This window comes from Schistocerca cancellata, chromosome 8 (genome assembly GCF_023864275.1).
Source record: "Schistocerca cancellata isolate TAMUIC-IGC-003103 chromosome 8, iqSchCanc2.1, whole genome shotgun sequence".
NCBI lineage: Eukaryota > Metazoa > Arthropoda > Insecta > Orthoptera > Acrididae > Schistocerca > Schistocerca cancellata.
This window is the reverse complement of record NC_064633.1, coordinates 361824526-361848183: the sequence shown is the minus strand read 5'-3', so window position 1 is coordinate 361848183 and position 23658 is coordinate 361824526. Positions and strand designations below refer to the sequence as shown.

General features: G+C 42.7%; 2 protein-coding genes across 5 annotated transcripts in view; one reads left to right on the top strand and one right to left on the bottom strand.

Annotated features, from left to right (window-relative positions):
* LOC126094893 (glutathione S-transferase 1-like) overlaps positions 1 to 23658 on the top strand; it is a 157756-nt gene that overhangs the window by 62935 nt on the left and 71163 nt on the right. The window contains exon 1 of one of the 4 annotated variants that reach the window (XM_049909537.1): positions 23363 to 23515. The exons of the other annotated variants lie outside the window; for them this stretch is intronic. The gene's annotated coding sequence lies outside the window, so the exon portion shown is untranslated. Of the gene's footprint in view, positions 1 to 23362; positions 23516 to 23658 lie in introns of those variants that run through there. 4 annotated transcript variants of the gene reach the window in all.
* LOC126094895 (glutathione S-transferase 1-like) lies at positions 7725 to 21260 on the bottom strand. The gene is made up of 5 exons (XM_049909539.1): positions 21105 to 21260; positions 16415 to 16473; positions 16179 to 16320; positions 12655 to 12822; positions 7725 to 7883 (listed from the first exon to the last, which is right to left on the bottom strand). Exons 1-5 carry the CDS (start codon positions 21243 to 21245, stop codon positions 7725 to 7727), a joined length of 669 nt encoding a protein of 222 aa, XP_049765496.1. The 5' UTR covers positions 21246 to 21260.

The window sequence follows — 23658 nt, the reverse complement described above, 5'->3', positions numbered from 1 at the left end:
CATACATGGCAACACTCCATACAAATACTTTCAGAAATGACTTCCTGACACTTAAATCTATACTCGATGTTAACAAATTTCTCTTCTTCAGAAACGCTTTCCTTGCCATTGCCAGTCTACATTTTATATCCTCTCTAATTCGACCATCATCAGTTATTTTGCTCCCATATATATATATATATATATATATATATATATATATATATATATATATATATATACTATTAATGAATTGCTTATGCATGTTGGTGAAGGCGGATCGCTCTCCAATTGTACCGCCTCCATTTTTCCGTTTGTTTAACAGGGTGTACCAAAGCTCTCCCGTCCGCACTGATTTTCCACGATGTTATAAGTTGCGCTAGGGACCGCATCTACCTTCTTTCGAAGTTAGCACGCAACTACGCTGTTATGCGGCGGCTCGTTTCGGCCCATTCAACATCTGTCCTTCAAGTGTAACGAGCGAGTAACGGAGTTTATATTTCATAACTGCCACAGCAAGTTTGTGTTCGTGGGGTCTCTATTCTAATTCGAACGTTTGACTTACGCTATACGTATTCGTTTCGGAATATCGTTTCTACGTCTTCCGTTAACTATACGTGGTTAACATTATGAAGATAATTAATAACCTTTGTGAAATACAACTTTGTTTGGGGAAAACATAATGATGTTCGAAGTCGCCAGTTTTTCCACGCCAATATATATATATATATATATATATATATATATATATATATATATATATATATATACTCCTGGAAATGGAAAAAAGAACACATTGACACCGGTGTGTCAGACCCACCATACTTGCTCCGGACACTGCGAGAGGGCTGTACAAGCAATGATCACACGCACGGCACAGCGGACACACCAGGAACCGCGGTGTTGGCCGTCGAATGGCGCTAGCTGCGCAGCATTTGTGCACCGCCGCCGTCAGTGTCAGCCAGTTTGCCGTGGCATACGGAGCTCCATCGTAGTCTTTAACACTGGTAGCATGCCGCGACAGCGTGGACGTGAACCGTATGTGCAGTTGACGGACTTTGAGCGAGGGCGTATAGTGGGCATGCGGGAGGCCGGGTGGACGTACCGCCGAATTGCTCAACACGTGGGGCGTGAGGTCTCCACAGTACATCGATGTTGTCGCCAGTGGTCGGCGGAAGGTGCACGTGCCCGTCGACCTGGGACCGGACCGCAGCGACGCACGGATGCACGCCAAGACCGTAGGATCCTACGCAGTGCCGTAGGGGACCGCACCGCCACTTCCCAGCAAATTAGGGACACTGTTGCTCCTGGGGTATCGGCGAGGACCATTCGCAACCGTCTCCATGAAGCTGGGCTACGGTCCCGCACACCGTTAGGCCGTCTTCCGCTCACGCCCCAACATCGTGCAGCCCGCCTCCAGTGGTGTCGCGACAGGCGTGAATGGAGGGACGAATGGAGATGTGTCGTCTTCAGCGATGAGAGTCGCTTCTGCCTTGGTGCCAATGATGGTCGTATGCGTGTTTGGCGCCGTGCAGGTGAGCGCCACAATCAGGACTGCATACGACCGAGGCACACAGGGCCAACACCCGGCATCATGGTGTGGGGAGCGATCTCCTACACTGGCCGTACACCACTGGTGATCGTCGAGGGGACACTGAATAGTGCACGGTACATCCAAACCGTCATCGAACCCATCGTTCTACCATTCCTAGACCGGCAAGGGAACTTGCTGTTCCAACAGGACAATGCACGTCCGCATGTATCCCGTGCCACCCAACGTGCTCTAGAAGGTGTAAGTCAACTACCCTGGCCAGCAAGATCTCCGGATCTGTCCCCCACTGAGCATGTTTGGGACTGGATGAAGCGTCGTCTCACGCGGTCTGCACGTCCAGCACGAACGCTGGTCCAACTGAGGCGCCAGGTGGAAATGGCATGGCAAGCCGTTCCACAGGACTACATCCAGCATCTCTACGATCGTCTCCATGGGAGAATAGCAGCCTGCATTGCTGCGAAAGATGGATATACACTGTACTAGTGCCGACATTGTGCATGCTCTGTTGCCTGTGTCTATGTGCCTGTGGTTCTGTCAGTGTGATCATGTGATGTATTTGACCCCAGGAATGTGTCAATAAAGTTTCCCCTTCCTGGGACAATGAATTCACGGTGTTCTTATTTCAATTTCCAGGAGTGTATATATATTTGAATTACAAAAAACAAATACTAAAAAAAATGGTTGAATTATTCGGGATTCGATCCGTCGACCTTCGGATTACGAACCCGAGCGCTTACCGCTGCACCACGACGCTACAGAAAATTTCTGCTCTTAGAGAGTATTTCACCGCAACGGTTTCTTTTAACTGTCGATTTTCTCGACAACGGCTGAGAAGTGCATCTTGGTGCTTTGCCACATTACACCTCTGGCCATGAGCTTTTATTATGCGCAGTATGAATCGAATCTGAATTTCACAATTGCCGGCCTCCCCTTGTTAGACCTACTTTCTTATCTTCTTCTCTGAGTACAGTTACCATTTTCTCCAGGTCTTCCTTACTCTTTCCTATCACCACAATATCATCTGCGAAAGTCAGAACATTTATCTTTTTACCTATGGTGACTCCTGCAGATTCTTATGTTACTCTCCTCTGGGTGTTGTTGAACAGGGTTGGCGGTATAATATCTCCCTGTCTCACTACTGTTTTTATCTCAAATGTTTCCGAGAACTCCCCCTGTACTTTCACTCTACAGTTTAATTCCATCACACACATTTTAGTTAGCTTTATCAGCTTGTCCGATATCCCACACTCGGCCATTATCCTCCACGTCTCCTCTCTCACTATGCTGTCATATGCTTTGTTCCAGTCTATAAACATACAGAAAGTATCCTGATTGTGCTCCCAGTTCTTATCTTAGAGTGAATATTCGGTCAGTTGTTGACTTACCTTTCTATACCCCACTTGTGTTGTGTCTAATGTTTTTTCAGTGTATGGATTGAGCCTGTTCAGTATAATTATTGACGTTGTTTTATAGCATGTGCATAGTAGAGATATCCCTCTATAGTTTTGTGTCAACATTTTGTCTCGATTCTTGCATATGGGACATATGGGAGCAGTTTTCCATTCCTTTCACACCTCTTTTATCATTTCGGCTAAACACTCATATGTCTTGTTTCCCCCTTCTTTGATGAGCGTTGCTGATATCATGTCTATGCCTGGGTCCGTCTTCTTATTACCTCCTTCACCTCTCTCAGAGTTGGTTCTTCGAGTAATGGTTGTACCTTCTGGTTGCTTTCTGTGCCTTTTTCGTTTTCGTAGATGTCTACCGGGTTGTTCAGCAGTTCTTTGAAGTTCTCCGCCAGTTATCTAGATTCCCTTCATTTGTAGTGATCAGTTTTCCGTTCTAATGCTTCATTATCATAGGCTTACCACTGTACTCCTTTCTATAGCTTCTCTTAGTCCTGTAAAACTGTTTACTGTTATTCTGGCTATAGTCCTCCTCTGCCTTCCTTGTCTGTTTATTTATAAATGATCTTTCCTCTCACCTGATTCTTCTTTTCATTTCTCTCGCGGCTATCCTGTATTTTATTTTGTTTTCATATTTGTTATTGCTCGTCACTGCCTGTCTGGCTGTCCCCCTGGCCTGAACTGCTTTCCTAGATGTTTCATTGAACCATGGTTTGCACTTGATATCGCTGTTGTTATCTCCTCATAGTTCCTGTGCTGTCTTCTTTATAACTGTTGCTATCTTGTCCCATTTTGTATTGATATCTTTATCTTCTTTCCTATTGCTTTCATTCTCTAATTCAGTGAATTTATTTCTATTGTTAATCTTGAACTGTTTATTCACCTCCTCTTCTTTTAGCCTACTCACATCTACTCTTTGAGTCATTTTGCCACAGTTTCTTATACTTGGTTTCTTTGGTAATGGGTGCTTAATTTATATTAGGACAAGAGGATGGTCCGATCCTATCTCAGCCTCTCTCATTCTCCTAAAACCTTGCCTTTTCATGTTTTTTATCTGTCAACACATGGTCTAAGGTGATTCCTAGTTAGCCCATCTGGTGATGTCCATGTTGCTTTACATATGTCTTTGCGGGGTAATGTTGAAATGACTTTTTTAATGTATTTAGCTGAGGCGAAGTAGATGTGCCTTGTACTATTATCATTTGATTTAGAGTATATGCTGAATATCCCAATGTATATTTCCATTGGTTTTCTTGTCCTATTTTGGCATGTAAGTCTCCCAGCACAATTTTTAAGTCATACTGTGGTAATCTGGAGAATATCTGGTTTAATGTGTCATAGAATTCGTCTTTTGTGTTTATCTTCTGCCCTTAGTTGTGGCATGAACACTTACTAATGATACGTTCCCGTATTTATCTTTGATTCTGATGCAGCATATCCTTGCATTGACAAGTTCGAGTGTCATCACATTGACCATAATTTTATCATGTACCGCACTCCTGTCCTAAATACAATATGCCCATGTTGTGGTATATAATAGTATAGTTTCTCTCTCTGCGCATGCCCTGCCCAGGCCATCTTATCTCCTGCAGAGCTGTGATATCCATCTTGTACTCTGTTAGTCCTTCAACAAGTATCTTTGTCTGTCCTGCAACGTATAGTGTTCCTACATTCCATGTTCCTATTTGTAGTTCTTTATTCGTAAGCTTAGGTCGTTTTGCGTAACATCCATTCCAATCTGAGGCTGGCGGGGGAGTATACAGGAACCTTCCAGTTTTTTACTATGTTGAATGGTTAGTCGAAAGCTGTCTTGGATATTGAGTACCTTATAGGAATCGCCGCCATTCAGATTCCTTTTTAAAAATTTTCTCACCATATTTTTTACTTGCCCATGGTAGATGTTGTCCAACTGCGTAATACATAGGTATTTGTAGGTTTCTGGCTCGCAGCACTTGACAGCTTGTCCATGTGGCCTTTGGATGCCTTCACTTACGAAATTTTCCCTTTTCCTTAATGCCAGTGTGGCGCACTTCTCTATAATTATTATTATTATTATTATTATTATGTACTGCAGAATGTACTACATACATTGTCACCTCAACTTACTAAGGACGTCTGAATTTGCTTGAGAGAGGACTAGAATAACCTAACTTGCGAGGTGAAACAAATAAACCACTGATGCGTTATCATCACTATCTGCGGTCGAACTGACAGAAAACTGATCCATTGTCATTACTAACGAACATCGTTATATCGTCTGGGAAATAAATTGTACATATACCGTTAGCCAAATAGCGTGATCAGCAGAGAACGTAGCAACCGTTCTGATTTTTAATAACAGTATGAAAGTAGCCGGAGTGATTCAGCTGCCCCTAGCGATGTCGTTTTATGCAACCTTCAAGATCCATGCGCGAGATATACATGTTCTCTCGATCGTTACGCTGAAACTATTGGTCCTATAGAAGAATAACCATTTTGTAGTTAAATTCTGTAGTGGGATACGTTTTTTTCTGGAGGCCACGGTTTTCGAGTTATTCAATAAAAACGATTAAAGGTGACCTTCAAACGGCCCTCCAGCTCCACACTCATCCCTCCCCAGTCAGGACTTCTGGTATGTTGCTCCTGCGACGCCCTCCTACCAATGTACAAAAATTGGCGACTACACGAACTGTTTTCGATGTTCGACTTTTTTTTTTATTTCTAATGACTGGGCTATTACACCAACAGCGTAATCTGCTATTTCGTTAAAATTATTAATTTTAACGTTATCAAATCTAATTACGTTGTCTATTTGATTCAAAGTTAACCCTTACAGGCACAGTACTTCCGTTGTTAGAAGGCCAGAGGTATACAAAGACATAAATTTTTATTTGATGCTGTTAAAATTCACAGAATTGTTAGGTAAAATTTATTCAAACGTCAGTTTTGTCTGTTAGTGTTCGGCTACGCCGGTAGCATAATAAGGCCAGTCAAAGTAGACCTAAAAAGGTTGAATGAGGATTAGTGCAGTCCCAAATTTTAGTACAGTGGTAGGACGGAGTGCCATAAACAACAGAATAGAAAACCTCACAGGTGGGGGCTGAGTGCGAGAATGGGGGTGCGTTTGTGTTGAGTAACTCTAGAAACGGGGCCTGTAGGGTAAACGTTTCCCAATAAAAAATTTAAGTACACTACAGGCCATTAAAATTGCTACACCACTAAGATGACGGGCTACAGACGTGAAATTTAACCGACAGGAAGAAGATGCTGTGATATGCAAATGATTAGCTTTTCAGAGCATTCACACAAGGTTGGCGCCCGTGGCGACACCTACAACGTGCTGACATGAGGAAAGTTTCCAACCGATTTCTCATACACAAACAGCACTTGACCTGCGTTGCCTGGTGAAGCGTTGTTGTGACGCCTCGTGTAAGGAGGAGAAACGCGTTCCATCACGTTTCCGACTTTGATAAAGGTCGGATTGTAGCCTATCGCGATTGTAGTTTATCGCATCGCGACATTGCTGCTCGCGTTGCTCGAGATCCAATGACTGTTAGCAGAATATGGGATCGGTGGGTTCAGGAGGGTAATACGGAACGCCGTGCTGGATCCCAACGGCCTCATATCACTAGCAGTCGAGATGACAGGCATCTTATCCGCATGGCTGTAACGGATCGTGCAGCCACGTCTCGATCCCTGAGTCAACAGATGGGGATGTTGGCAAGACAACAACCATCTGCACGAACAGTTCGACGACGTTTACAGCAACATGGCCTATCAGCTCGGAGACCATGGCTGCTGTTACCCTTGACGCTGCATCACAGCCAGGAGCGCCTGCGATGGTGTACTCAACGACGAACCTGGATGCACGAATGGCAAGACGTCATTTTTTCGGATGAATCCAGGTTCTGTTTACAGCATCATGACGGTCGCATCCGTGTTTGGCGACATAGCGGTGAACGTACATTGGAAGCGTGTATTCGTCATCGCCATAGTGGCGTATCACCCGGCGTGATGGTATGGGGTGCCATTGGTTACACGTCTCGGTCACCTCTTGTTCTCTCACCAATTGAAAACGTCTGGTCAATGGTAGCCGAGCAACTGGCTCGTCACAATACCCCAGGCACTACTCTTGATGAACTGTGGTATCGTGTTGAAGCTGCATGGACAGCTGTACCTGTACACGTCATCCAAGCTCTGTTTGACTCAATGCCCAGGTGTATCAAAGCCGTTATTACGGCCAGGGGTGGTTGTTCTGGATACTGATTTCTCAGGATCTAAGCACCCAAATTGCATGAAAATGTAATCACATGTCAGTTATAGTAAATACATTTGTCCAATGAATACCCGTTTATCATCTGCATTTCTTCTTGGTGTAGCAATTTTAGTGGCCAGTAGTGTACATTAAATTTCATACACAAAGGCCCTGTTCATTTTTTCTGAAGACTAATAATCGGCTCGTAGAGAGTGAGAGAATATGAAAATTTTGCGTGTGGTCATTGAAGGCCAGACATAACATTGCGGGCTGCATAAAACTTCATCGGCAATGACAGCTGTATCTCTCTGTACGTCCGCTCCACTTTCTCAGACGCAGATACGTCGATGCTGCCACTCTGGACAGGACAACTGCTTGTCCTGTCTGGTAACACCAAAGAGAGGAAATCATTTTACAGGCAGAGAAACTACTACCAACTGTATAGAGAAGAAAACAGTTGATAGGAAATGAACGGATATTTATTTTGAATAATGGCAGTTACAACAGTGAGTGAGCAGATGGAAGATGTTGGGGCAGTGATCTGGCTGCCCAGCTAGCGGTCCAGCTGGTGCGGCTGCAGGCGGCCGCGGATGGTCTCCCCCAGGAAGCGGGCGCCCTCGTCGTCCGCCTCGCGGAACCCGCGGATGCTCTTCCTGCAGCGCCCCAGCCAGTCCCGGGTCTTCGGGAAGCCGCTCAGGTCTGCTCCTATAGCCTGAAGACAGGATGCGTATCCTCGCTTAACCTGTTTCTTGATGATTTTCGTAAAAGTTTTGCTATCTAGGAAGTCCGATAGAAACGTTATGACTTATGCTACCTGCCAAAAATAAATAAATAAATAAATAAAAATAAAAATAAAATTAAGCAGCCAGAAGACATGATCGGATGTCAGTGTACACGTACAATTCAAGGGGTGGGGTGTGGGGGGAGGGGTTGTACTAACTGATAAAGAGTTGCAATTCTCTGTAGCAGGTGAAACAGCCACCTGAGTGCGTTAGTGAAGTTCGTGATTAGTGTTGTTGCTGGGGCTGGGCCTGGCAGGCTATATGAACGGGATTGACAGCGACAGACGTTGACTGATCACTGTGAAGAACACAGAGATGTCGCGCACTCATATGAGACAGATTTATCAGCCCCTGATAGAATCTGAAAGTGGCCCCATTCTGGGTCTCCATCTGGCTGGCTGGGCACTGGGATGCAATATTCAAGCTTGTGACGCATTCAGATACGATTGCGTCCTGATGCTGCACGGCGTGGGGACGTGAGGGGAGGTATAATAGCCATCTATCCATGTCTGACCACCACCAAGGAGGATCGCCATTCTGTGCAGCAACCACATCCTAACACCTTGACATCTGCACCTGCCATCCGAGAACAAGGAATGGACTCCCTGCAACATTCCGTGTTATTCCACACCATATTGGTCGGAGATTGGCAGCAGCCAGGACTGGCTACCGTTAACGCCACAACACAAACTGCTACGTTTAAAGTGGTGCCCTCACGGGGAAGCATGGCGTCGCACTGTGGTTAGTGATGACTGCCACAGATAGCATCATGGGCTGTAGACAGTTCCAATTCTTCCAATGGTCATGGTTTAGGGAGCTACCAGGTATAACTTAAGGTCACGACTGGTAGTGTCTAATTCTAATAGCATAACAGTAGGCCGAGGCATGTCGCGTTACATCTTACGCGAAAGTATCAAAAAATGGTTCAAATGGCTCTGAGCACTATGCGACTTAACTTCTGAGGTCATCAGTCGCCTAGAACTTAGAACTAATTAAACCTAACTAACCTAAGGACATCACACACATCCATGCCCGAGGCATGCTCGGCTCCAGACTGTAGCGCCTAGAACCGCACGGCCACTCCGACCGGCGCGAAAGTATCGTGGCGCCATATTTCAGCAGGACGATGTTCGTCCACACATGCGACGTGTCTTTATGAACTGTCTGAACGTTACGGAGGCACTCCGTTGCCAGCAAGATTCCCAAATGCGTCCCTGACAGAACATGTATCAGACCAGTTCAGAAGTCAACTCTGTGCCAGCGGCAGTATCCAGGATATGAAGGAGTTGTTACAACAGTTGTGGCCAACTTGGTGATGACACCCTTCCAAACAGCCGTGGCCAGCTTGCCTCAGGAGAGCATAGAACGGCTTCATGACACTCCTCCCAACTCAATCAGTGCATGAATCCAGTCCAGTGGATGTTCATCGTCATACTGATAATTGGGGAAATGTCAAGCACATTGTAAATTTGACTAGAGACTGTAATCACTGAAATAACGTCAGACATTCTCTCAACCTATGAAATTTCGTTTCGTTTCCTCCTCCCTTTCTGGATGCTTCATTTTTCTTTGTCAGGCAGTGTACATACAACAAGAACGCCACGAGCCAAATCAGGACACGGATACCAACATCACAAAGTAAACTGCTAAGAAGAAGCTGTCTTTTTAATTATTGTAAACTTGTTTCTCAATGGCCTTTTGACCGCACAGAATCTCTATATAGCGGTATCTGCGCAATGGAAGTGAATGTATACATAGATCTGTACAGTCTGTCAAGATGACTCGAGGGACCATTTCAACCTTGGACTATGCATATATTATCACTTTCCCTCAAAAAGAGTTGTCAGCACGGGAATTTGCTTGACGAATTGGTGTCGCTCATAACGATGTCATTCGAACATTCAGCTATTATCATGATAAACAAAAAATTTAATTTCTGCATCATAGTGATCGCCCCCGTCATTATCATCAGATGACCACGACCTACAAGTTATGGATCTTAGGTTCGAACATGGATTATGTAGAAGAACTTACGCTGCCTTCTTGGAGGCATCTGGGATCCATGCGGTGCTCCGCCGTTCCCATGCAATCGAATTGGTCCCAAGGCATCCACTATGAGGAACAGTACAAACTCCACAGCACCGTGGTGCGCGAAAAAGATGGGCAAGGGAACGCCAGGAACAGCTTCAATAATGAGTTCGCAACTTGTGTGACACCTGATGATAGTCATAGAGGAGTGTGGAGGCAGACAGGTAGCAACACACACATGTGAGTGTTCCGTCCAACAGGTTTAGATGGGAGATTGATTAGTCATGTATTGGGACCAATATACGGCGTACAGATGTCGGACGCCTCCAATCTCTACTCAAGCCAATTTCAGTGCAGTACAATATAGAAGCAGGATCCTCCTACCGGTTGTCCGGTCGTATTTCAGGAAGGTAATACACACGGCACCCGCTTTGTGAATACCCTCCTCCAGGAGGCACTAATCAACCAACTGGAACGGTTCGCGGTTTCAGCTTACATGAACACTACTGAACATGCTTGGAGCCACTTGAAACTCGCAGTGTGTCATTTCAGGTACAGTGATCACACACTGTATGACCTCAGAAGGGCCACCGTCGAACAATGGATCGGTGTTGAGCAGAAATATCTGGACCACAATGTGGACAGCATGACAGTGCATCACAATACTGAATGTCACCCAGCAGCAGGTTACGGTTTCATCATTGTGATGTGTGATCTTTCTGACAGTCAGCCTTTACTTTTTATTGTTTTAAAGTGAAGTTACCTTTTAGTTACATAAATCTTACGCATCTGCATACGACAGAATTAAACGAGCAGACCTCTGGAAGACAGTGCAAGATTTCAGCATACCAATGAAGTACATTAAGCTGATTGCAGCTCATTACAACCGATTAAGTTGTCAAGTACGCTTTACAAATCAGTTGTCGGCACCCTTCACAGTTATGGATGGGTTGAGACGGGGCGGTCGTCTGTCGCCAGTTCTGTTCAACATTGCGCTAGAAAAAATGAGACATGCAGTTGGCCGTAATAGGGTTATGGAGATGGTTGAAAGTGAGGCTAGCATTGTATTTGCAGAAGATGTGGTGTTTGTGGGCAAAACTCAGAATGAATCGAGATACATCACGATTTATGCTAGAAATAAACAAATTAGGGTTACGGGTCAATGATGAAAAAGCATAATATTAGTCTCCAGCCGACAAAAAATAAATAGACTCCATCAGTTTAGACGGTCGCAATTTTGAAACAGTCGAAACATTCAAGTACCTGGGGTCAATATGGTCGAATAAAAGTGAGATAGAGACGGAAATTCAACGATGAATAACAACTGTAAACCGGTATACTACAGTTTAAATCACCTATACATGTCACGCATCGTATCCCAGGAAAGCAAGATACAGCTACAGCTGCACATGCCACTAGGGCGGCCGGCTATATTGTATGGTTATGAGACGTGGGCCAGGGCACGATGGAAAAGCGGATCAATGCATTTGAGATTTTAAGGAAAATTTATGGTGAGGTACACAATGCAGAAACTGGAAGACCGGAAAGAAGACACGATGAAGATCTGTACCGCCGAATATAGGGTGCTCTCCCTAACAAAGTATTAATACAGGATTAATACAGCAGCAAACTGGTAGCCTTCCAAGCGGTTGTTCGCGAACGGGGTGGAAAGATAGAACTTCGGTAAGCCTGGAAGAAGCAGATCCAACAACCGGCAATGGGTAAAAATACGTGATTGTATTTAGTCATGATTTGTGGACTAGAAGTGTTGATCATTTCCTTATGTGTTATGTTTCTAGCATTGGCCTAAATTCCTGTTTATGCAAATATATGATGATGATGATAAGTCTTATTGCTTCATTCCTTGGTCCCTTTGCATCTAAGCCCTCAAACGTTCGCAGATATTAAGCTGGTGCAGAAATTTTTTTGAGGAATTTATGGAAGATATAGCTGAATTACTTTTTATTTCTTGTCTCGTACACTGCAAATAAAGCTCCATATTTCTAACACGAAACGGTACCGAGCTACAATTTTATAAGTATTACCTCAGATGGTGCCTTAAAGTTTAGCGAGTCGTCGATATAAAAGTGATCATAGACAAACTAGGAGCTTGGCTGAAACGTGATGAGAGCTGCACTTTTGTTGAACGAAAGTCCCGCTCTTCTCCAGAAAGTATTTAGGTAAACGACGAATGACCTCAATCAGGATTCAACCTCTGTGTTTCCAAACAAGTCCACTATCAAAGCCATTCCATGACGCTGTTGGTTTTAATTTTACCATCGGTTTAGAAATATTATTTTAAGCAATTTATTGCGGTCATAAATTCTGATTAACACAGTTATGTAATATTTGTTCTCATCTGTCTTGTAATATTGTCATAATGGGAGATTCTACATGCATCTAAGAGTAGTTAATCCAATTGATTTCACCAATTTGCCAATTCAAAGCCTCTAAAGTTTATGCTTCGTAACAGGTATAAGAATTATAAATGGAATAATAAAATATTTATCAAAACGTCTGTACACGCATCAAGATCATGTTGGTTTTTGCGTGTCTGTTAAACATACTACACAGTAATTCTTGCCAGGATATAAGTGGTCAGTTTCCTACAGAAAAGTCTCATAATTTCAAAATAAATGAAAAAGTAGCAATCCTCGTTGCATAGGCCCTTACCTCTATGCTGGAGGCGGTTACAGCGCATGCGATGTCTGCGATAGTGGCGTGGTCTCCAGCCACCCAGCCAGTGCGCTCCAGGAACTTCTCCAGAAAGTCGAGTGCCTCATACAGGGCGTCCTTTTTGTCCCTGTCCACTGTTGTTTTCAGCCCAAAGTATAAAGGAGTCTGCAAAGTAACAGAATGTGTCACGTAGAATCAACATTTGATGAGTCACAGGAAATACACGAGTACAAAATACTCTAAAATTGGTGGAAATCCAACACCTATAAGCAATGGTCAGAATTGATCCTAACTCGGAGGACGCGCAGTGCAGTGTAGGCCTACCTGCAGGAATAATTGTTGTTGTCGTGGTCTTCAGTCCTATGACTGGCTTGTTGCAGCTATCCACGCTAATCTGTCCTTTGTACGCCTCTTCATCTCCGAGTAACTACTGCCGACTACATGCGTCTGAACCTGCTTTCTGCAGTACAGCCTTGGTCTTCCTCTACAGTGTTTAACCCCAACACTATTTCCATTGTCAGACTGACTATTTCTTTGATACTTCATTAAGTGTTCTATCAAACGACCCGTTCTTTTACTTCAGTTGTGTGATAAATTTGATTTCTTCCCAATCGTGTTCAGTACTTTCTTATCAATTATTTTCCGATCTGCCCATATAACCTTCAGCATCTTGCAGTAGCACCACATTTCAGAAGCTTCAGTATTCTTTTTTTCTGAACGGTTTATCGTCAACGTTTCACTTCCATACATGACTATATTCCAAACAAACACCTGCAGAAATATTTCCTAGTATTTCGTTTATATTCAGTATTAACAAATTTCCCTGTTAAGAAGTATTTACCTTCCTATTTCAAGTCCGCATTTTATATCGTCACCATTTCGGCCATAGTCACTTTTATACTGCTAAGAAGCAGAATTTAGGTATTACTTTCAGTGTCTCATTTCCTAATTTAATTCCCTTGGCATCACCCGATTTAAATAGGCTGTAATCCAATACCCTTTTTTTTTTTTTACTTTTGTTAGCGTTCATTTCACAATCTCTTTTATAAACGCTGGCCATTCCCTTTAGTCTTTTTTTTTTTTTTAAGTTTTAATTTCTTCTCCCTGAAGTATAAATCCCTCTACAAATTCCTCATGTGTTTCCTTCACAACTCGCTCAGTGTACAGATTGAGAGTAATACCTAGAAATACAAATTTATCTCCATCGAGAAAAATAGGCAAATTCTCTAGAGGCTCATAAAGCTTCTAGATAGGAAGACACGCATGTAGCACTCTTTTGAGAACATCAGAGAATCAGAACGTGCTGTAACTGAATAAATTCCTCTCTATGAGTGCGCTAATTGAGTTGATTCTAATGAACGCATATTCTACTGTGGCACACTCGAAATCTTCATTTGTATTTCATGCGTACAATTTGAACAGGAATGACATACTGCCCATCCGAAATAAAATGATGTTCAAAAACGAATTAAATGTATCATTTTCATTGAATAAACGTTTGTGTTGCTCTCTCATTACATTATCAAACGGTTCAAATGGCTCTGAGCACTATGGGAGTAAACTTCTGAGGTCATTAGTCCCCTAGAACTTAGAACTACTTAAACCTAACTAACCTGAGGACATCACACACATCCATGTCCGAGGTAGGATTCGAACCTGTGATCGTAGTGGTAGCGCGGTTCCAGACTGTAGCGCCTAGAACCGCTCGGCCACTCCGGCCGGCTACATTATCACCTCTGTACTGTACATGTTATGTATAGAACTAAATCAGTTACTAAAACAAGCGGAGAGTACATAAGTTTACACTAAACTTCTTAATGAAAACGATAAGTCTACATTACTATCGCTTGGGTAATGAATCTGAGTTCTTTACCACAATTCACTTGTTCTTCTGGAGCATACTCAAGGGCCTCCTGGTAGCTATTAACATGTACTAAAAGTATGCTATTCAATCAGAATAAATACTGTAAATATGTGGCTTCTAACCTTCTTATTTGTCACCTCTTCAGCAAACTGTGTTCAGTTTCACATATTACTTTGTCAAGAATGGCTTTGCAGGACAATTGAATTAAGTAATGTGCTACGAACTACAACCACATGAACTACTACGATGGCTATTTGTCAACCGATGATGGTGCAACATTAGTGAATGCAAGGGCACGAAAAGTAGAACAGCCGCCAGATTGGTTCCGACTGTTGGTGTGATTTGACACCAAGCGTGTCGCTTCACACAGGTGATCGTGTAATGATGACAACAGAGAAAGCTACGGTTGTATTTTTCTAAGAGATTGTTTAGTATCACATTTAAAGCAGTGCTGGGTACAGGATTGGGTAATGTCGTAGAACAGAATGTAGTGCGGTACCAGATGATGGCCTTCAAGTAACAAAGGTATTAAATGTGAATGAAACTAAAATATATGAGCTTTTATATATTACAATACGTCTCATCTATCTATAAAATTTAATTACTTTATATTTATTCGTCTTGATGTTGTAGTTTCCACGAACGTTGTGTATAGAAAGAAGTTCTTAACATTGTATACCTAATGTCGACAAGTGTCTTCAGATTTTACAACATTTTCCACATGTTATGCAGGGACATGCATTGTTTTCAATTCAGAAACACCTGCCTCAGTACTAGAGATAACTGTTGTACGATAGTGAATCTTCACTCGGACCGAAGCTGACTTCAGTTACACTCTACCGGTGGGGAATAATTTCATGGAAACTACAGTATTTACCAGCAACTAGGGCGGGAGCGAAAGGGGTGGATGAATTTAGTTCCTGAGTACTGACTGCCGGATTTAACAACTATACACTGCATTACTTTCAAACTTGTCTACAGGGTCTCGTGGAGAGAAGACACGTGACGATTTCGGTTGTCGCCTATCTAATTATGAAGTGTAGCTCGGCGACCTCCTTTGAAGCTATGCGAGTGGAATAAACTATGTGTCGGCAGTGAGTTTTCCTCCCTGCCTGCTCTCTCGCTGTCATCTGCGTCACCAAGTAGATGCGAAGCGCGCCCACCTCATAGTTTCTTGAACTGAACAGCCATTTTGAGCACAAGACTGAAAGAAGAGAAAAGTTTGGCAATCAGGCCAGTGATTCTTGCCCGTAATCAAAGTTGCGCGAATTTACTTTTGTGGCATGAGGGATACCCGTATCTGAACCGAATATTTCTTATTTAATTTATTTTTTGTCACAAAGTCTAGGTGAAGGCTTTCTCTACAGCTGGTTCTATAAAAATTAATGCATTTCACCAATCACTTATGCTGAAAGACTTTTCACTCTCTTTGAGACATGAACTCAGATCACACTATTGTAGTGTCGATAGAATAAAATTTAACTCTTTTAACTTTGTAAAGACATTTAATACTCAGTTTCACAGTGTCTCAGGTTCACGGCTAGCAGCAGTGTACACAAATCACTGAGGACATAAAATTATAAGAGAAGACATTACACTGTTATTTTCTAGGATGTCTCAAAGATGTCCCCCGGCAAATGTCAATAAAAATACTTACGCCAACAGCTCTTAGGCGAGAATACAGGACTCCTTCGTTGAAAAACAGTCTCTGGATGACGACCGCTCGCTTCTTTGGGTCTTTTGGGTAGAGGGAATCGTCTTTGCCATACTGTGAAGCGAGGTACGTTGCTATTGCGTGGCTGTCAGGAAATAAGCAGTGTCATTAGCAAAGCTAAGTTCCGTTTCGGTGGACAGAAGAATATTTTCTTAACCATGATACTTATCTGTATTTACCTGTCCCAAAGGATGAAATCATTGTCGATAAGCGTTGGTACCGTATGTTGTGGATTTAACTGCAACAAAAGAAAATGATTTTTTGCCTTATCTGACACGGTAGCGACAAAAATTTGCTGTAAATGTTAATTCACATGGTATAATAAAAGTGAAATGCAATAAATTAGAAAATGGAAAATGGTAAGTGCGCCTGAAAATAGTAGTTACATTATGTTTCCATCTTGTAAAGCAGAAGTCTTCCCGAAGAGTTGGTTTTACACATAGTGTTAATTTGTGCGCATTACACAGCTAATGTATTCGAAAAAATAAAATGTAGGTGTTGTGTACATAGTTCCGCGTAGTCAGCGTGTACACAACTTTCCTACTAGAGCGCGCCCCGCTATGCACAACAGTGCAGGCGCAGCACTCGTCCGTCTCCACACTACGAGATGGCGCTGCCTTAGAGACGGACCAAATTCTGCTTCCGCCGATCCGCGTATTAATATGTAACACAGCCAATGAGATTGCTGCTAACATAGAACCTTTTCTCCTTGCAGATCACACTCGCGCAGTGATACATGAACGCGCAAGGTATTATAACGAGTGTACAGACTTCCGACTAGTCAGTCTACATTTGTCTGCACCAGGCTGTACCAGTCTACATTAGTCTGTACCAGTCTATAGTCAAGTTTCAGTCTGCATCTAATAAGATTATCATATTCCTGTACATAGCCATGAAGAGAAATGTATAGACACTTTGTCAAGTATCAGAGATATGTGAGAATAAGATTAACGTACCAAGACCAAAGGAACTTCAGATTGTCAATTGTAAATAGCATCCAGAATCAAGTTACGTAAGGTTTATGCTTGTTACTATTTTAATAAATGTTTGTGAAAATTAATCAAGTTCTATTTAAAGTTGGTCACTGTCAATCTGCTACTCTAAGCGTGCAAGTGGCATTTCTATCATCTGACCTAACGGCAGAAGATAAATACGCCACGATAAGACCACGAGACATATTGCTGACACTCGCCTACTTCATTAGAGCGACAAGTCAAATAATCTGATCGTGTGTGTACCGAAGGTCTTACAGTACGCACACCACAGTTTATCAACCACAATAGTATATTCACTTTATTTTTTCGTGGCCAGAGATCAAAGTTTTTCACTTCAAAATTATGGTACGTCCAGTGCTTAATTGCTTCCCCACCATAATTAATCGAGGGAACGTTTACTGGGCAAATGGCCTTGTCACAGTGGTAAAACTAGTTCCCATCAGATCACCGAAGTTAAGCGCTGTCGGGCGTGGCTAGCACTAACATGGGTGACGTACGAATCTGCCGAGCAATGTTGGCAAGCGGGGTCCATTCAGCCCTTGTGTGGCCAACTAAGGAGCGACTTGACTGAGAAGTAGCGGCTCGGGTCACGAAGACTGGCATCGGCCGGAAGAGTGGTGTGCTGACCACATGACTCTCCATATCCACTTCCAATAATGCCTATCTGCTGAAGATGACACGGTGGACGGTCGGTAGCTGGGCCTTCCGAGGCCTGTTTGGATGGGATGCAATTTAGCTTATGTTCCCTGGAACAGTTAGGACAGGTCAGGAGATGTTCCACACTTCACATTCGCCACAGTCCCATCTGTCATCATATTTGTCTACGAGACCCCACTCCATCATGTTTGCATTCACTGGTGCTACATCGGTTCATATGCTGTTCAGGCTCCTCCAAATTTTTCAACCCAAGTTCTCGCCACTGGGTATCTCCTGTAGCTGAGGGTAATCGTCTGGGAACTCGCTAAGTTCATTGTTCAAGACTGTCTTGCTGGATTTAAGTCTTCTAAGCCCACAGAAAGCGTCAAATGAGGTGTGGCGTTCATCGAAGGAATGCTTCACCTTCTCAGTGCTCTTCAGGAGCATGAGTCTGTACATCTGGGGACCATATATGGTTTATCGAGGGGCATAGGTTTCATGCCAGTTATCGATCAGTATATTTCATTTAAGTTTAAGCTGATCTTTTTGGCTTGTATGGATCTGAACCACACCAGGCAAACCTATTCTGGCGTGGAGAATCGCTGTGCCTAGGCTGTTGTTCTCAGTACGTTTGGTCTAGCTCCGCCTTTGCTATTGACCAGTTTCCTAAGTATGTTATTTCTGGCTGCGACTTTCTGACGTGCCCTATTGCAGTGATGTGTATACGTTAGTGATTGGTCTAATACGACAACCAGGTATCTGTGAATTCAAGGGTGATGCTATTCCAGTTTACTTTCAGCTGTCGGTTTGCTCGTTATGGGTTAAGATGGAAGGCGCTGACTTTTGACTTTGAGGGGTTTCATTCGGAGAAATTTTCCTGGTCGTTTTCTGATACTGCAGCTAGAGCGCGTTCCAGATTTTTTTGTATCACCTCAATATTCTTTCGTTGACCTGTGATGGCCAGATCGTCAGCGTTCAAAAAGTGGGACACGTTATTTGATGTTGGGTGGTCATTGGTATAGAGGTTGAATAGAACATGGGCCAACAACTAACCTCGGCAAGCCTATTGTTCTGCCATTGTCAACTGCTCCTTCTGCCCTATTGTGACATAGACCATTCGGTTTTTGAGCAGTGATTCAGTGATTTTTAGAAGCTGGTAATACATAAGGGTGTCACACAGTTTTGTCATTTTGTACCATGCAGAGCGTAGGTCAACCAAGGCTAGCCCTGGTATTTGATTATTTTGCACCCTTCCGCTGTCTGTTCAATAAGACTCAAGATTTCGCTGGTGTAAGATTTCCCTGCTCTGGAACTGTCCTGTTGAAGGATGAGCTTTGGGCCCACGATGCCTGCAATGAGGGTCAGTATCAGTTGTTTATAGAGTTTGCATGCTTGACATATGAGCGATATAGATCGACAGTTCTTTGGGGAATTTGGGTCTTTCCCAGTGTTACTACCTTTTCTTTTCTCCGCATCTTTAGGTTCCATTGTTGGTCTCCAGGGCCGAAGTGTTTCATCCAATCCATACAAAAATCGCCCATAACAGCTGCTCTTTCTCTTTTTATTGAGGGTAGTTGGATTATTTAGGGGCAAATGGCACAATGAAGTTATTTGATTCTGGTTCTGACTATATATTGATTTTCCATTTAGAGTTGAGTTGGTGGCCAACTTGGTTGGGTTTTACTTTGTACGTTTGTTTAACTACCTAACGCTCACAGCTGAGGGTTCTGACTAAGTTCCAGGACAATTTGCTACAATCGGTCGTGTCATTTCCTTTAGTATTCAGTCCCTTTCCTCTCACTTAGCTTTTCCATTAATTCAGTTCCGAATGAAGACTTGCTAGTACAGTGATTTTGTTTGTTCAGGATGCCATCTGACTGAGCTGTGAAGCCTGGAATAAATTATTGCTTGCAGCCTCGTGTAATAGGTCTCTCGGAAGATTATTGGAAAATGTCTAAGAAGTTTTTGTAGTTTTACAGAATTGGGCTGAGTTTCTGCATTGAAATCTTCTGCATACTCCATCCATTAGCCTTTTAAAAATTGAACGTTGTGCGGAATACTATTTTTATTGTTCTAACGGCAGCACATGTCTGGATTCCAATTGGCCTATGTTACACAAACAAGGATTGAAGAGAAAATCGTAAAAATCAACAATGAAGCCATAAAACCAGTGGATGAGTTTTTATTTTTTGACGGTGGTTTAAGGTAGTGAATGTATGGGTACCAAAATAAACGAACAAAAGAGTGAAAATGGAGAGGAATGAGTTTGGTAAACTCAACAGGATTTTCAGAAGTAAGCTTCCGATGCGTCTGAAAAGGGAAGTTTACAACCAGAGTGTATTATCAGTCGAGTTTTACGGCGATGAGACAGGGACATTTAATGCAAAAACCAAATAAAACATTAGGATTGTGAGCAGTAAAGGCATGCATGTTCGTAACCACTGGGAAAATAGGAAAACAAACAAATGGATCAGGAAGACACTGGATTGGAAGGCATTTTCATGACGCTAAGGAAGATGAGAAGGAAGCGGGAGGAACCTGTTGCCAAGACATTCGTGTTCATCGGTTTGTTGCGAACGAAGACGCGCACGCCTGGGTAGAATAATGGTTCCGTACGCAACTGTAGATGTTTTTCCATGTCAGCATTGTCCGTCTTGTCTCACAGTCGGATAAATGCATATACAATTATGGCGACTACTTTTGAAAAAATAAACAATTTACATATTTTTCCATCTGTCTCGTTTTCATATGACTGCCACTTACAGCCAATTTTATTTTGGAGTGTCCTAAGCCCGACAATTCTGGTTGTACTTTAAGGTGCCGCACTTTCTACTACTCTTTTAGTTAATACTATGGGAAAGGAACTGAAGGCAAACAATTCGTTCAAAAGGTTTTCCGAAAAGGCAACTGTGTTCAAACAGTTCTACGTGAAACTATAAGAAGTTCTTAGAAACAAAATTGTATACAGTAAAGTCGAGTATGTGAGCAGTTAACCTGAGCTCTAGGGAACTAAATTTCACGGTCGCTGATGACTTCGCTGTTGAGTGCCCATAAACGGCAAAGAAACACCACACGCACACACACAAACACACACACACACACACACACACACACACACAGAGAGAGAGAGAGAGAGAGAGAGAGAGAGAGAGAGAGAGAGACATTCTTTACTTCACATAGTTTCCCAGTTTGCGCCACCCGTGCTGGTAGACTAAACTCCTGCAGTGTTGCAGCATACCTTGAGATAATCTTCCCTGAGGTGTTCCTTCGAAGCCAAGTCTATTTTTTTGACTATGACGTCTACTCCAACAGCCTTTGCTACTGCCAGAGCTATCCTCGAAGAGGGGGCAGCTCCGTCGAAGTACAGTGTGATGGGCATGACGTCAGTATCTCCTCGCTGAATAGAGAAATAAAAACAAAGGCGTCAGTTCACAAAGGGATGCTGTGGTGCTGCAGTAAAGATGCAAGGTGCCATTAGCGAATAAATGTACGTGAGTGAACTGCAGATAGATATGGTTACTTTATATATTAAGTAATTTTTATATTTTCCATCAGCAGAAAAAGTAGAAATTACAGGTGATATGGTATAAGCTCTGTTGTAATATATACTTGTTTTGCGATACATATGGATTTTATTTTACATTGTAAAGAATTATAGCTACATGAGTTATTCTGGTAGTTTAATACCGTGCTATCTACGTAGCTCAGTTCAGTGGTTTATACGGTATACATATAGTGCGGCGCAATGTTAGAATGCAACAGCTATACTGCTCTTAGCAGCTAAACTCAAATCCCCAATCAATCGTTTATTATTACAGAAAATAAACAATTTTTTCAGCCTTCAGTTGCAAGGTAATTTTTACTCGTTTACTTAGGTTTCGATTCCAGTAATGGAATCTTCTTCAGAACAAAAAATTAAATTATTTTGAGAGCCAAACACTGGCCATGTCACAGATTACAAATTAAAACAATAAAGACGCATAATCATAACATTATGTCAGCCCGGGTTCCCGGGTTCGATTCCCGGCGGGGTCAGGGATTTTCTCTGCCTCGTGATGACTGGGTGTTGTGTGATGTCCTTAGGTTAGTTAGGTTTAAGTTGTTCTAAGTTCTAGGGGACTGATGACCATAGCTGTTAAGTCCCATAGTGCTCAGATCCATTTGAACCATTATGTCAGTCAACTAGTTTTCGAGCCGCTCACGTGTGGTCCTTATTTCTGGCCGGCGTAGCTCCGTCTACGTTCGCCTTAATGGTTTTAATTTTGACTGACATAATCTTATGATTATGCGTCTTTATTATTTTAATTTTTAATCTGTGACATGGCCAGTGTTTGGCTCTCAAAAGAATTTAATTTTTTGTTCTGAAGAAGATTCCATTACTGGAATCTAAACCTAGGTAAACGAGTAAAAATTACCTTGCAATTGAAGGCTGAAAAAATTGTTTATTTTGTGTACATTTCACAGCTGCTGACACGCTGCAATATGTTAAAGATTTGTAAAGTTTATTATTACACAACCACAAGTCTAAATGTAAAGGCAGCTATTTGAAAAGAAACTTTTTATTGGACAAACAACATAGTAAATAATATCGTCTCCCTCTATAATGTCCCACAACCACAATGCAATTCGGGTTCCCGGGTTCGATTCCCGGTGGGGTCAGGGATTTTCTCTGCCTCGTGATGACTGGGTGTTGTGTGATGTCCTTAGGTTAGTTAGGTTTAAGTAGTTCTAAGTTCTAGGGGACTGATGACCATAGATGTTAAGTCCCATAGTTCTCAGAGCCATCTGAACCACAATGCAATTCCTAACTGCATCCTGAAGAAGTTTCCTGGCATCGTGCACATTCACTCTAGCAACGCTTGCACAGTCTTGTCTTCCAATAAAAACTAGGATTGATGCAAGTGCTCCTAAATCAGGTCAAAACGATGAAAATTACTTGCGGTTAAGTCATGACAGTGTGGTGGGGCCCCCAGCACTGAAAACCAAGATTCTGAATGCACAGGACTGTTACGCAGCTGTAAGAAGGCGCGCATTATCCTGAAGTAAAGTCACACATTCTCAATGTTTCTCTTTTCTCTTAATTTTCATATGGTGTTTCATATCTTGCAATAGCTCGTAGAAGCTGCACTATTTGCTGTTTGACCCTGGAGTCTAATGAACCAGCAGTGGACCTTTCATATCCCAAACCAAAGTCATCATCAACTTCCCTGCAGGAGTTTGGCTTTCCAAATTTTTTAGACGAAGACGTAGGTCTGCTCTGCGCCTCATAGACCATCATCTGGTAAGCAGGTACTGTGCTCCTGAGAATGCATTCTCGTTCCTCTTCAAAACGGATTTAAATATGATTTCGATACACCCAAACGTTTCTGTTCGCGTGACAAACAAGTCATGTGACAACGTATCCAACGAACACAAACCTGACAGTAGTTCAAAGATTCCCGGACGACTGAAAATTCTGAACCGTGGCTACTGTTCAGTTTGAGGTACCGTTGCCTTCGTCGATCATACATGGCTCTGGCTCTGGCCCAGAGCTCGGAAGACTCGCGGTCAAATTAGATCAGCAGGCGACTAAGAGCTGGACTAATAACCAAAATTCTACACTGTAACGGACCGTGACACAGTGGAACAATTACATCCAGGGTTAACTCAGTTGAGTATAAAATTATTAATCTTGTGAACAGTGTAAATAAATATGCTTCTGTCTGTGTAATCTTCTTCTCATACAGGTACAACATCTCATGTACAATAACATCAGTTCTAGCACGACGATCATCACGAATCATTCGCTCAGG

Excerpts from the sequence above, each read along its gene's own strand:
- LOC126094895 (XM_049909539.1), bottom strand. The coding sequence starts at position 21,245 with ATGCCCATCACACTGTACTTCGACGGAGCTGCCCCCTCTTCGAGGATA. Across the intron at positions 16,474-21,104 it reads TCAGGGAAGATTATCTCAAG|TTAAATCCACAACATACGGT; the intron begins GTATGCTGCAAC and ends CTTTTGTTGCAG. Across the intron at positions 12,823-16,178 it reads CTCGCCTAAGAGCTGTTGGC|ACTCCTTTATACTTTGGGCT; the intron begins GTAAGTATTTTT and ends GTTACTTTGCAG.